Source organism: Euprymna scolopes, chromosome 22 (assembly GCF_053919585.1).
Source record: "Euprymna scolopes isolate OS-2025 chromosome 22, ASM5391958v1, whole genome shotgun sequence".
In the NCBI taxonomy this organism is placed as follows: Eukaryota; Metazoa; Mollusca; class Cephalopoda; order Sepiida; family Sepiolidae; genus Euprymna; species Euprymna scolopes.
Window position 1 is genome coordinate 4387513 of NC_136503.1, and position 15255 is coordinate 4402767.

General features: G+C 35.5%; 1 protein-coding gene across 1 annotated transcript in view; it reads right to left on the reverse strand.

The window, feature by feature from the left end:
- LOC145243855 (hydroxymethylglutaryl-CoA lyase, mitochondrial-like) overlaps positions 1 to 15255 on the reverse strand; it is a 93092-nt gene that overhangs the window by 22677 nt on the left and 55160 nt on the right. Inside the window, exon 7 of the mRNA XM_080106893.1 lies at positions 14495 to 14558. Coding sequence (XP_079963019.1) covers positions 14495 to 14558 — 64 coding nt within the window. The remainder of the gene's footprint in view (positions 1 to 14494; positions 14559 to 15255) is intronic.

The window sequence follows — 15255 nt, forward strand, 5'->3', positions numbered from 1 at the left end:
CATGAAATAGTTTATAAAATACACAATCCCTTCTGCAATGCGTCCATATTTCATGCAGATTTTTTTTGTTTTTTTACTCATGTTTGCCCTTAACGAGGCATATCACCACTTGAATATAAGAGGCTATTATTTTGGGTCATGCCTAGTAAAGATTAACAAGATATTGGTTTACATTACATTTAAACTTCTGCATATCAGTATAGCAAAGGAAGCAGGTAGCAGGGAGAGAATTCCAAAGTCTAGCCATTAGAGTAGAAAGCTTTCTGGCATTTAAGAACCTCAACAGTGAAGGGGTGTGATTTTGTTGCTAAGCAGGTTTGTTTGAGATATGTACGTCAAGGGGGCACAAGTGCAACGAGTTCATCAGAGCACAGAGATGCAACATTGCAACAATGGGACAAGGGTTGGAGATTAGTTGAGACCTGTTAGACTGAAGACTCTTTTTTGACTGTATCCAAATAAACTTCAGCCTAAGCCTTTCCACAATTTCCGTGATTGTCTCCGCTGTAGGAAGTGCGATCTTTTATGGGCTTCTCACTCATCGAACTAGAAAATGGGTTTAAGAGAGAGAACGGAAGGAAAGAGATTCAGAAGAAGAAAGAAAAAAAAGAAAAGATAGAAGGGAAAGGGTAATCTAAAAACGATAGAAGAGGAAATACTAATCTTATGATAATCAGAATAAGGAAATTATGATTAAAAAAATGATTGCTGAGTTATTTATTATTGAATTCCTTTGATTTAAAAAACACAGTTATTTACAGCGCCAACACCAAAACCAGCCATTCACCAGGGGGCACCTATGAGAGACCTCAAACCACAGCATCTGACGACAAATGGCCAACCAGCATGCTAAAGGTATTGCCACATGGACTGAGGGTTGCATGTGTTTTGTGTGCTCTGAGCAGTTATTCCAGTGACAAGTAAGTGTCTGGTTACATTTTAAATTTTTAAATGAAATGTTGCCAAAGGGACTTAGGGGTTAGGCCGTAGGTGGTTACAGTTTTGTAGTGGCCAAAATGGGTATAAGTCTGTCAAAGTGATCGTCAATTTTTTTTGCATGCTGTATCTGGGTATGCTTATCACTGAACGTGCATAATGTGAGGGGTGTGAGAGAGAGAAAAAAAGTAAAGAAAGATAGAGAGATATATAGATAAGATCAAAGGCTGAGAGAGAAGGAAAGAAAAAGAGTAAGAAATAACGATGTAGGGAGACAAACAGAGAGATTGACTTTTATATATATACTAGCAGTTCAGCCTGACTTTTCTCAGGCCCTATATACTGTTCATAACTTTATGTACATATGTATATATATATATATATATATATATATATATATTAAAAAGTTTGACTCATGTCCATGTAACCTACATCTAAAATTTCTAGTGTTTAGACCCAAAATTGGCAGAGGAGTTTGTGTAGAGTCTGCAAAGATCAACTCTTTCAACTTTGACCTCTTGGCAGCCAAATTTTTGCCCAAAAACTGATTAAAAAGCTTGCTGCATGTCTGAATACCCTTTATGTAAAATTTCAAATTTTTAGACCCAAATTTGGCTGAATAGTTTGATAGAGAACGCAAAGGTCAAATCCTTTGAACTTTGACCCTTGGCAGCCAAATTTTCGTTCAAAAACGGATTAAAAAGTTTGCCCTATGTCTGAATACACTTTATGTAAAATTTCAAATGTTTAGACCCAAAATTGGTTGAGAGATCAATTTTTTTTTAATTTTGACTCCAATTTGTACTCCTAAACAATTTATTGTTTTGGGCTCAAATCAAATTAAAAAGTTTAATCCATGTCCAAGTAACCTACATCTAAAATTTCAAGTGTTTAGACCAAAAATTTGACGGAGGAGCTTGGTAGAGTTTTCAAAGGTCAAATCATTGAACTTTGATCCCTTGACAGCCAAATTTCTGGCCAAAAACCAATTAAAAAGATTTTCCCAAATCTCAATACCCCTTATATCAAATCTCGAGTCTGTAGACTGAAAATTGACAGAATAATTTGGTAGGGAAATGTACACACACACACAGACCCACAGACAATTTCACTTTTATAGATATATAGAAAAGTCCATCTCAAATACACCAAGAATTTTATGAGATGGCAATGATTGACAACTGAAAATGAATAACATTATGGGAGTCATAATATTGATCATTGGTACAAACTGATAGTGATATTTTTACCAGATTTGGCACTCATTTACAAAATCATATATTTTATGAAGAACATGTTCTAGAAACAATTTTCCTAATATCTTGAGTGATGTTAACTCTCAGTAAATAATATTCCAATACTGGGAAAAAAAATAGAGTTGCAAGTGGTACCTATTGCGCTATAGCTGAAGTTTTTTTATCTGGTGAAAACCCGCCTGCAATCACGTAGACATTTACAACTGGGTCTGTTGGTGAGAGTGTCATTTTTCTACCTCACCGTTTTTTTATTTTATAATATTTTTAGACTTTCGCACATAAATTTAACATAAAATAATCACCCAGTACTGAACCACGAGGGTGTAATGATCACTAATTTTCTGATTTCTAAAGAAATATAATCAAATACTTTTATAATGAAGATAAATAATGGAAATACTTTTACCAAACTTGGCAAACATGCGACTGAGATCTGCAACTGTAGACGAACACGTGAAGATTAAAATTACTACTAAATAATTATTGAGAAAAGTTTTGTCAGAAATTTCTTAGTAATGTCCAGTAATTAGTTGATTATCAATTACAAATATTAGAAAGCTGTTCACAATTATTGATTTATTTTTATAAAATCAAATGTGAAAAAAAACAAACTTTATTATAAAATTTAGATATTTCAAAAATCAGTAGTCAATTTTTATTGATTATTGAAAATAAAATGATTATAATACAATTAGAAAACAAGTTCAATATTTTACAAAATCAAATATTTTATGAACAACATTTTTTTGTACAAAATTTCTGATGTTTGTTGTACAATTTGATTTTTTACAAAAAAAAAAAAATGAAGAAAATACTTATTTCTTTATAATATAAAACATCTAAATTTTCTAAATTCATTTTCTAAAATAATCTTTGGTAAATTCACAAGCATGCATAGTCCCCCGGGAATGCACAGTGAACAAGGCATAAAAAAATGACTAAGTTCAGCATTTGCCCCCTCCCTATTTAGCCCCAAAAGTCTCCAGGGGATGTCAAATCCTAGTGAAAATAAACAAACAGTGCAGTTTTAGGCCTTAACATATGTAAATTTCAGTTCTTCACCATGCAAAAAAAGAAATAGCTACATCCATCATTTGCCCCCCTCCCATTTAGTCCCAAAAGTCCCCAAGGCCTTAACATATTTAAATTTGAGTTCAGCACCATGCAAAACTGCTAAATAGACATACACAGAAAATTTTGGACAAATATGGTGAAATAGTCCCCAAAATGGAGTGATTTTATTAGCCCTAAGAGAGCCCCTTGGCCATACTCAAGAGTTATTGCGATGTATCGACAAACAAAATTATATAGAAATCAGTTACAACTTTTCAGAAAGTTTTATAAAAATCTAAGGCATCAATTTTTTTAATAAGCACAAAAGTGTCAATTTTAGCCATTTTAACTCAAAAGGCACCCGGAAAATCCGTTCTGTTACTTTTTTACTCATATCATGTTAAATGTTTGTGCAAAATTTCAAAAAATTCCAAAGCGTAGTTATTGAGAAAAGTGCAGACAGACGAACGGACAAGGGTGAATTTACAGGTCCACCCTCCTTTTTTTGTCGGGGGACCAACAAAGTTAAATCCACTGCTTAGCAAATATTTACAAGCAATCAGTTAAACTACCATTTGATCACAAAAACTTTTAAATAATAGAAAAATTTTATCATTCAACTGCCACATCCATTATTTTTTAATGTTTGTAAAGACTTTTTGAACCCGACTGCTTTGCTCATATCAAGGTGTTCACCAGTAATTGCGAAAAAATATATAGAAAAGTAAAATCTCATTCGGAGGCGGGGATGACATAGAATGATAATTTACAATCATACAAAAAAATTCATGCTTCTTTGATTGAACAAGCCAAGCATGCAGGATCTCCCTCTACAAGTGAAAAATTTACTTTCACCATGACTAATGTTTGTGCAAAATTTTTTAAAAATCCAAGGCATGGTTATTGAGAAACATACGAGTGAGAGTGAATTACTAGGTCCAATCCCGTCTTTGTCTGGGGACCAACAAATAAAGGGGATATATTAATAATTATTTTGATGTCGTTTGATAATGTTTACAAAAAACACTCATTTTGTTGAGTGCAGAAAAGGAAATATGGTTTCTGTTTCTTTTTTCTTCTTTTTTTTTGTGCGAACAGAATGTGTGCCATTCTTATAGGACATTAATATCAGAGGAATTGATTGTAGCGATTCAAAGAACGAGTATCTATTTTGTTTTCTCTTTCGCTTACTTGATAATGTGTTCTCAAATCTGCCTGGGGTAATAAAACTTGCATACATATACAACAAGCATGGGCATCATCATCATCATCATCATATATGTAGATATTGTATATGATATATGGCATAATCACCTCGACACACAGGTTCCCCGAAGTTAAGCAACATTAAACTTGGTCAGTACTAAATGGGTGACCATTTGGGACTTCCAGGTGCTGGATGTGCTCTCCGCTTATCTCGGCATTGTTTCCAGTCGTCTTGGACTTCTACTTGCCACTGGACTCAAACAGTGCCGATTCAGAAGAGGTGTCATTGGGGATGGCATAACCCTTGCCTCACAATTACATGTGCAGCTGTCCCTACACGGGGTATCCTTTGTCTTTTGAAACAGAATGGAGGCATCGATATCATCATCAGTTTAGAGCTTGTTTTACATGCTGGCATGTGTTGGATGGCTTTTAGAAATTGAATTCTAAGCTAAGTTATCTCTGACCAGGTCTTTATTTATCCCTCTTTCTCTCATACAATCCTCTACCTGTATACGAGCCAGATAGTCCTAAAATGGAGTACTGCTGTCATATCTGGATGGGAGCTGTTCAAGCACCCCATCCTACTTTGACAAAATTCAAAACCATCTTCTCCATAGGTGATGCCCTTTTTTCTTCCCTGCAATCCCTTTTCCACACAAGAGACATTGTGAGCTTGCCTCTGCTCTCTGTTAGTTTCATGACACATGCTCGTCTGAGCTTCAATCCCTCTTACCAAACTGTCACAAAAAACACTCAATTAGCTAAAATTAACATCAACAGTTTCCCACACTCTCTAGCTATACCTAAATCTAAACACAAATTCCATGAACAAAGCTTCTTTCCTAAAACAGCCCGCCTGTGGAACTCTGTTCCGCTGGTCTGCTTTCCAGCTGATTACAATACAGTTATTTTCAAGTCCAATATAAACAAGTTCTTGTGTAGCTCTGTCCCCAAAATAATGTATTTTTTATTCTATTTCCACAACTATTGATACGCTGTTATCTCAATGACTACCATACACTCATTAACTTTTATCCGTGAGTGACTTTTGGGCCTCGATAAGTGGTGACTCCCATGTAAAAAAAAAAATTGCTTAGAATGTCCATTGGCTTGTACATGTCATTCCTGATTTTGCTTGGTATATGTTGTTGGACTTTACTAATCAATCTCAATGTCGGCCTACCCACTTAGTCGACACTGCAACTACATTTGAATCGCTAAATTACATTATTCTTGGGAGGGGGGGGTAGAAGTCTTGTCAAGGGGATGCCATTAACGATAATATTATCTAAATTAAAATTGGCGCATGGGAGGCACAAAAGGCCGGACACATGTAACACTAAAAATGTCTCCTTTTATTCTCATCGTTGTTTCCGATAGAATTCATTCACAGTTCAGAAAACCAAACTAATATTTTTAATGGACATGAGTTCCATACGAGCATCAACACTGCACGAGTCCAGACATGTCTGGATTCGTTCAGTGTTCATACCCACAAATATTTAAAAGAGGCTGATTGATCTATTCTATGGAGATGAGGGTAGTCAAAATGACTTTCCCAACCAGGACAGACATGTCTCCTCCTCTTCCCCCTCCCCCTCCTGCCTTTCATGCGTGGCAAGAAGAGCAGCATAAAAAGCAACAACTAAAAACAATTTGACATTAAAAATAATAAAAACACATAAGAGTGAATGAAGATGTGTCAGGCTCGCTTCAATAATCACATATGCAAATTTAAGTTTCAGGCTAAAAAAGGAGAGGCTTGATCTTTTTTTTTTTTTTTTTTTTTTTTTACACAGTGATCACCACTTATCAAGGCCCGGAAGCCACTCAGGGATAAGGGTTATTGCAAGTACATTACGTTAGTGAGGAGATTTGCTGAAATGTTTACTTAAGGGGGCGGTTCATTAGGAATTTGTTAACATTGGACTTGAAGACATCCAAGTTGTAGACCGGAGGGAAGCAGGCAGACGGAACAGAGTTCCACAGGCGTGCAGTTCTAAGAAAGAAGCTTTGTTCATGGAATCTGCGTTTTGATTTAGGCACAGATATAGAGTGGGGGAAATTTTTCACAGTGGATTCAGCTAGACGGGTGTTTTTCGTGAAAGATTGGCGAGGGGGGACCAGAGATTGAAGTTCAGACGAGCATCTGCCATGAAAATAACGATAAAACAAGGATAGGCTCGCAACGTCTCTTCTGTGGGAGAGGTTGCAGGGTAGAGAAAAGGGCATCCCCCACTAAGCCACGAAGTCTATTTTGTACTCTGTCAAGGCAGGATAGGCTGTTTTTAGCAGCTTCTGCCCAGATATGGCAACAGTATTCCATCCTTGGACGTACTTGGCTTTTATATAGATAGAGAATTGCATCCGTAGTGAGATATCTTCTGGAGCGGTAGAAGGATCCCACCATCTTTCCAGCGACCTTGGCAACAGACTTGATGTACGTGTTCCATTTCAGATCAGGAGTAAAGGTCAAACCCAGAAGCTTGTCAAAACACGGGGCCTCACCCAGACGAGAGCCATCCATCACAATTGATGCCAGATGGGGATCAGAGCGTTGATGATGTAAGGATAGCAGTTTGGTTTTGGATGCATTAAAGGTAACCAGCCACCTTTTCCCCCACTGAACCACGCGCTCGAGATCAGAGGAGAGAGAATCAGAGAGAACTTTGTCATTTACAGCCTTTGATGTGTTGCCGTAGATGGTTGTGTCATCAGCAGAGATGTCAACGAATGATTTAAGTATGTGTTTAGGGAGGTCATTGATGTAGATCAGGAAGAGAGTTGGGCCCAGGATTGACCCCTGAGGGACTCCAGCATTTATATTGCAGGCCTCCGATTTTTGTCCATCTACCACTACTCTTATGAGCCTATCGGAGAGAAATGATTTAATGATTGAGAAAACATTTCCAGTTATACCGTAGCTGGAAATCTTGTGAAGTAGACCCTTATGCCATACCTTGTCGAAGGCCTTTGATATGTCGAGAGCAATTGCCCTAGAAAGGAAGCCTTTGTCAAGAGATTCACTAATCCTGTGGGATATAACCGTCAGCACATCTGCGGTAGATCTTGCAGAGCAGAAACCATATTGTGTGTCACTAAGAAGGTTATTCCTGCTGAGGTGGTTGACTATTTCTCTATTTAATTAATCTTAATAATAACTGATAATAATAAAAAAGTAAAAGATTCTTTTCACTTTTTATATTCCATTATTATAATTAATATCATTATTTTTAATATTATATATTATTATCATTATTATTGATATTATTATCATTACTAACAATATCATTATTATTAATATCATCATTTTTAATATCATTATTATTATTAATATCATTTTTATTATTATGTTTATCATTTTTAATATTATTGTTATCATTTTTAATATTATTAATATCATTATTATTATTAATATCATTATTATTTACTAACTAGGAGTAATCCCACAGACTATCATCTAAGATTTCTCTTTGAGAACAATTTGTGGTGTTCTTTGGAGTCTGTGTGACAACAAGTCTCCCTAGATTTCCAGTACTCTCCACCTCTTTCGATAACCTTTGCAAAAGAATTTGCGTTATCGCAACAGCTGCTTACAATCGATTTCTCATTGGCAGGGACCATTAGTCTTCACTGGAATTTGGGTGACAATAAGCCTCCCATTCATTCACTGGAGGTCTAGCTGGTGTTTTCTCTCCTAGGTCTTTCCATCCTCCTTGACTGGCCTCACTTATTTGATGTGGTGCCAGTGTATGGTGACATACACATATAAAAAAAGGGGAAGTTTTCAGTTTTCGTGATTCCATCTGTGCTTGTTGTTCATGTGCATTCGTCTCCACATTCAAGGATTTTCCTTAATAGTTTTGCAGTTGTCATTATTGTTATCTATTGCAACTTCTCAGCCATCCCTCTAATTTGAATCTCTCCCATTCTTTTTTCAAAGTTTTTTGGTATTGTTCCTAGTGCTCCTACTATTAGTGGTGTGCTACGAACAATTATTAATATTATTATTAACTAACTGTACCCAGCCATGCATTGATGTGGCTTAGTTTGGTTAAAGCAAGTAAGAGAGTGATTTATATCATACACACACACACACACACCTAAACACGACTGTAATAACTTGTAAATACAATTTTTAAAAATAGCACTGTAACATAAGTGCATAAGTACGAATTATTCAATGAAAAATAAAAATAATTTTAGCCTCTTTTTTTTTTTGTAATGTCTACTGTTCAAATGTTAATATTTTATATTTGAATAGCTGTACCTGGCCATGCATTGCTGTGACTCAGTTTGGTTAAATCAAGTAATAGTGATTTGTATCGTACACACACATAAACACGATTGTAATAATCTAAGCATGTAATGAACATGTCTCTTAATGACGCCCTGTTTTAATTTTAGTAACTGTTCGTTTATTTATGAGAATCAAATTCTGGTATGTGAGAATTTTCAGTGCTCAGCCAAACTGAATGGATGGACTTTGGCAAGAGAGTCATTATTATTTATGAATCGGAAATCAGAAAGATTATGTTATGTCTATGTGTCTATGAACCAATTATGATGGGTGTAATCACAGTGTCTGTGGAAAATGTAGAAGTGGTCTTAGTGGTAACTGGTAGCAGTGTTAGGACTAAATATTTAGAGAGAAAAGTAGGAACTTCTTTCTCTAAAGATGTTGCAATTGTGATTGTGTTGTTTGTCGGATGCAGTATAGCATTTTATTATCACGACTGAATGTGTCTAAAATGGTGTTCGAAAGCTACATAAGATATTGGCTATTAGGCTAGATGTATTGAATTTTTATGTGGCATCTGTTGCTGTAAACCTACAATACTTTGGTCCAGAAGGGAATTTATTATTATTAATAATAATAATAATGATATTAATAGTAACAAACCCACTTAGCAACAAAATATGATCCCTTCACTGTTGAGGTCCCTAAATGCCAGAAAACTTTCTACCCTAACAGTTTCTTCTCTCGCACAGCTAGACTTTGGAATTACCTTCCTGCTACCTGCTTCTCTCACTGTACTGATATGCAGAAATTTAAATGTAATGTAAACCAACATCTTGTTAATCTTTCCAAGATATAGTCCCAAATAGTAACCCCTAAGTGGCGATATGCTTTATAAGGAATGAAAGTGAGTAAAAAAAATAAATAAATAAAAATTATTATTATTTTTATTATTATTTTCTTATCAATTAGTTTTACCCTTCTTCTGCACTGATAGTGAAAGAGATGAAGAGAGAGTGAGAGAATTTACCAATTAATCATCAAATCAGATCAGTTTCAATTAAATTGAAATTAATAGAAAGACGCACCGAGTGCTCATGTGCAGGGAAGGAAACAGGAAGTCATTCTTTGATGAAAGAAAAGTCACCTCACCCCCTTACCTCCTTCATAAATCGTTTCAATCAGGGCCTTCACAGCAAACTTAACAGTTTTAGTTTTCAGAGAGAACCATCATAAGAAGGAAAAGAAGACAATAGAAAGAGAGGAAGATAAAGAGAGAAAAAACATCCAGCAATGAAAAAATAAGCTAAAGCTTCAGTGATTTGAAATCAGTTTTTTCTTACATAAAATTTTTTTAAAAAAGCAGATTTGGATTAAAATGTGGATAACGTGAAACCATAAGAGGCTCTAACAATTTAAACCACAATCTGTTCTTTTTGTTATTCTTTTTATATTTTTATTTTTTTTTTTTTTTACAAAGGAATCACCACTTATCAAAGCCCAGAGGCCACTCAAGGATATGGGTTAAAAAGTGTACAGAGGTCAAAAGGACAATATCATAGTAACCGTTAGAAGTGTAAATTTGGTAAATTGGATTACTTAAGGGGAACGGCTCATCAAGAACTTGTTTACATTGGACTTGAAGACAGCCATATTGTAGTCAGCTGAAAAGCAGGTAAACGGAAGAGAGTTCCACAGGTGTGCAGTTCTAAGAAATAAGCTTTTTTTATGGAATCTACATTAGGGTTTAGCTGCAGATAAACAGTGGAGGAAATTATTGATAGATGTTTTAACCAAACGAGTGTTTCTCGTGAATGTTTGGCGAGGGGGGACCATAGATTGGAGCTCAGACGAGTACTTGCCATGAAAATAATCATAAAACAGAGACAGGCTCGCAATGTCTCTTCTGTGAGAAAGAGGTTGCAGGGAAGAGAAAATGGCATTCCTCACTAGGCTACAAAGTCTATTCTGAACTCTGTCAAGGTAAGATGTCTTCCTAGCAGCTTCTGCCAGATGTGACAGCAATACTCCATCCTGGCTCTTATATAGGTAGAGTATTGCATCAGCAGATAGATATCTACTGGATCAATAGAAGGGGCCCATCATTTTTCCAGCAACCTTAGCAACAGATTTTATGTACGTATTCCATTTTAGATCAGGAGTAAAGATCAAACCCAGAAGCTTGTCAAAACATGGAGCCTCCCCAAGACGAGAGCCATTTATTTCAATTGATGCCAAAATTTTTCCCACTCTTTATCTGTACCTAAATCCAAATGTAGATTCCATGAACAAAGCTTCTTTCTTAGAACTGCACGCCTGCGGAACTCTGTACCGCTTGCCTGTTTCCCTACTGACTTCAACATGGATGTCTTCAAGTCCAACATAAACAAATTCCTGATGAACCGCCCCCCCCCAAGTAATGACACTTTATCAAATCTCCAATACTAATGAATACTGCAACACTATCCCATTGATTACTGTACACAAAATAACCCTTATCCCCGAGTGGCTTTTGGGCCTTGATAAGTGGTGACCTTCATGCAAAAAAAAAAAAAGAAAAAAAGATGGGAATCAGAACGTTGATGATGTAAAGATAGAAGCTTGGATTTAGATGCATTAAAAGTAACCAGCCACTTTTTCCCCATTGTACCACATGTTCAAGATCAGAAGAGAGAGAATCAGAAAGAACTTGGTCATTTATGGCCTTTGATGTGTTGCCATAGATGGTCGTGTCGTCAGCATAAATGTCAACGAATGATTTAAGTATGTGTTTTGGAAGATTGTTTATGTAGATCAGGAAGAGTTGGACCCAGGATGGACCTCTGAGGGACACCAACATTAATACTATGAGCCTCTGATTTCTGCCCATCAACCACTACTCTTACAAACCTATCAGAGAGAAATGATTTAATAATTGAAAAGATATTTATTTTGTGAATAAATGCTTTGTTTCAGCACACACCAACCCTTTCCTCATTATTTAATGCCAAATCCAATCACCTCAAACTCCCAACAGTGCCTAAACTTGTATTATTTTTATATCAGAAGGCTTACAGATTCAAGTGCCAGCATTTCTCTACAACGCAAGAAAACATGAGTTTCACTTATTTATTGGCTTCCCTGAAAACCGATCTCAATGAATTGGGGTTTCCTTCTCAGGTAAGGGTGGTGCCCAGTAGCCCCAACACAAACTACTGGCTGACATGCTCAATGCCAACAAAATCCCCATGAGAAAAACCCTCTCCCTACACAGTGAAAGGTAGACAATTACCTCCCCTCTGCTCCCCTTTTAGCAGGGAGACCCAACGTTGCCTAGGATTGAATGATAATCAATGAACGTTCTCCACTTTTATATTTTTATTGTCATCAAAATCGATAAAATCACCCATTTATCAATCAAATCAATTGATTGTCTGCTCTAGTTGGGGACCCACTGCGGTGCACCAGGAGGAAGCTTCACATGCCTCCTCGCAGTAACTTAGTCCACAATATATTGTAGTCTACATTGCACTGTAGCGAACTTACTGTTGATTTTATGAAATTTTTTTTTTAAATATAATGGCTTGAATTAAAGTTTAAAATGCCAAAGTCAAGTATCATGGTTTAATTGGGTTCTAAACAGAAACATTCGTTTCGAACGTGCCCTTGTTATATTAAAGAACCTACTGTTGATTTTATATGATTCGCATTACTGCTTGTGCAGTGATAATGGCTTGTATTTAAGTTTAAAATGAGAAAGTCAAGTATCATGGTGCAATTGTGTTTTAAACAGAAACATTCATTTTAAACGCGCCCCTGTCATATCAAAGAACCTACTGTTGATTATATATTTCAGGCCTTGTGGCTTGTATGGTAATCAAACTTCTCAAATGAACTTGTGATGTTAGGCTGTGTAAGGTGTTAACTTTGGTCAAAATCACCTCTTCCTTCTTTCATCGGATTATTTCGATTATCGATTATCAATACTTATCAAAGACATTCCAATACAAAATCTATCTAAGAACACTGCCAGGTACATAACGTACCTTTGTACAAAATTTCATAAAATCTGGCCTGGCCATTTTCGAGTCCATTAGGAACAAACTCACGGACAAAGTTTCTTTTTATATAATAGCAGAGATAGAGATAATGACAACCAATCAGAAGTTACCTGTGTATTAAAAAATTTTATTTTACTTCTATTTATCCCAAACGAGGCATATTTCCACTGTGATGTAAGGTACTACAGTAACTAAGAGGCAGATTTATAGGGGCATTCTAAATGAGGAGTTCTGCATCTAGATATTTGTTCACATTACATTTAAATTTTTTTGCATGTTTGAGGAAACAGAGAGCATGTAAGGAATTCCAAGGAAAGAGTTGAAAGTTTTACAGCATCTAGGGACTTCTACAATGAAGGGGTGTGATTTTGTTGCTGGTCAGATTTGCTTGGAGTGCTTATGTTGAGGGGGTACAAGTGCAAGTTTCATCTGCGGGGTTTAACAACGTGCAATCATTGTTGTGGAGGAGAATTGGGCTTTTTCTGTTGATTTACACTTGTTCTCGCAGTTTTTGATGCATTTCATCCATTTTTTTACTTCTCTGCCAAAATGGTTTCGCATTCAAAAACAGTCAGCATAAGCTTCTTTTGGTGCAACTCTGCATTTGGGAATTGTTGTGGAGCATCGTCGGCGTCCAGCTTCTGAGCTGAGATTCGCCAGTTGCCGTAAAGAACCCACTTTTCATTGCAAATCACAATCCGATCGAGAAACAGTTCGTTCTTGTTGAAGAAGGGAAGATGACACTTCATAGCAGTATTTCTTTTGGTTGTCGTTCAATTCGTGAGGCATCCACTTATGAAGTTTTTTCGTCTTTCCAATCTCTCTCAAGTGGCTGGAAATCATTGTATACGTTACATCTAATTCAGACGCAAGTTCTTAAACAGTTGTGCATGGATTAGCTTCGACTAAAGCTCTTATCACCACCACAAAATTTCTTAAACCATCAGTGTGTTGTGCATTTAGTAGTTGTTCCTAGGCCAAAAGTTTCATTGATATCGCAAACTGTTTCAGCAGCTTTTCGGCCTAGCTTGAATTGAAATAAGAAAATTGTGCAAATTTGCTTTTTTTCCATCTTGTATTCAACGTACTGAAAAGAAGACATTGTTTTAAAATGACTGTAATTTAAACGATTAGATAGAGTGGAAACCGTTTATAGCAAAAAATCTTCCTTCCATGAGTCTTGAAATTAAAAGTGCTTTTCTTTGGAAGTGAAAAACGCTCATGCATGAAGTATATTTTAATCATTCTTTGCTGGGTTCTTTTTCAGAGTTGGCTTTGTTTAAGATTACATTTTTCAAAGTCGCTTCCTTCTAACTTCCATGAGCATCCTGTCCAAAAACCCTGCTAATTTGCTAACATGTTGCATATCAAACTGATTTCTCGTAACTAAAACTCTACATCTCAAAATCTATCTTTTCCATTACATCATCATTACATGTAACCTAAAGATCCTTGCTGGTTTTTTGTCATATATCTTTGTTTATATTATTGTTAGCTTAAATACCATCTATCAAATTAGCATCAAGTTAACATTTTTTGTGCTAATTATGAAAACAATTTTAACGTAAATAATTTTAGGTGTAAATATTTATTTCGCTATGATAACATTCTTTCTGACATTCTACTTTTTACAAATGTTAATAACGATCATAATAATCGTTGACCAGCACATCTTTCGGCGTTGCCCGGTCAATATCTAACAGGCATACGTAGGCTCATTTTGGTAACCATTTTATTTGGTAAATAAATCTATCACTTACTTCAGCAACTTTTTCCGGTTGAATGTCACCCTCATATGGACAGCCGAGCACACAAGACACATAGCTGTGAAAAAATGAGATTTTTTAAATAAAAAGTGATAAAAAGGAAAAAACAAAGGTGCACGTATGAAAGCAATACTCACTTCTGTATATTTTTTTATTTTCATCCTTTTTTTCTTATTTTTTTCAGCGGATTATTATCGAATGGACACTAGTCTACCAGATGATCAAAAATATTTTTTAACTCAATATTTAAATATTTGTAGGAGGTGTTCAGTTTCTAATGTAACATTATAGTAAATCGATCATCAATTTTAGAATCACTCGATAATTTTAGGCCAAGTTTTACAAATTTAGTCTTTTTTAAGGCAGTTTAGCCTTTTTTTAATTTTGTTTTTAAAATAATCTTAAAAAAAAAAGGCTAAACTTTGCTTAAAAACATTGAGTGGTTTTAAAAAAATGGGTGATCAATTTACTAGAACTTTGAATTAGAAACTGAGCACCCTCTAAAAATATTTAAATATTGACTTAAAAACAATTTTTTTGATAATCTGGTAGACTAGTATCTATTTGATAATAATCCGCTGAAGCAAAAAAGACGAAAATAAAAAAAATACAGAGAAAGGTACTGCTTCCATACATGCAACAAAATAAAAATTAAATTCACTAATTTTTTTTTTTTTTTTGCCAAAACAGAAAAGCAAATTTGTTTTATTTGAATCTGGTTAAACCAATTTATTCTGAATGCAATGTTTAGATGG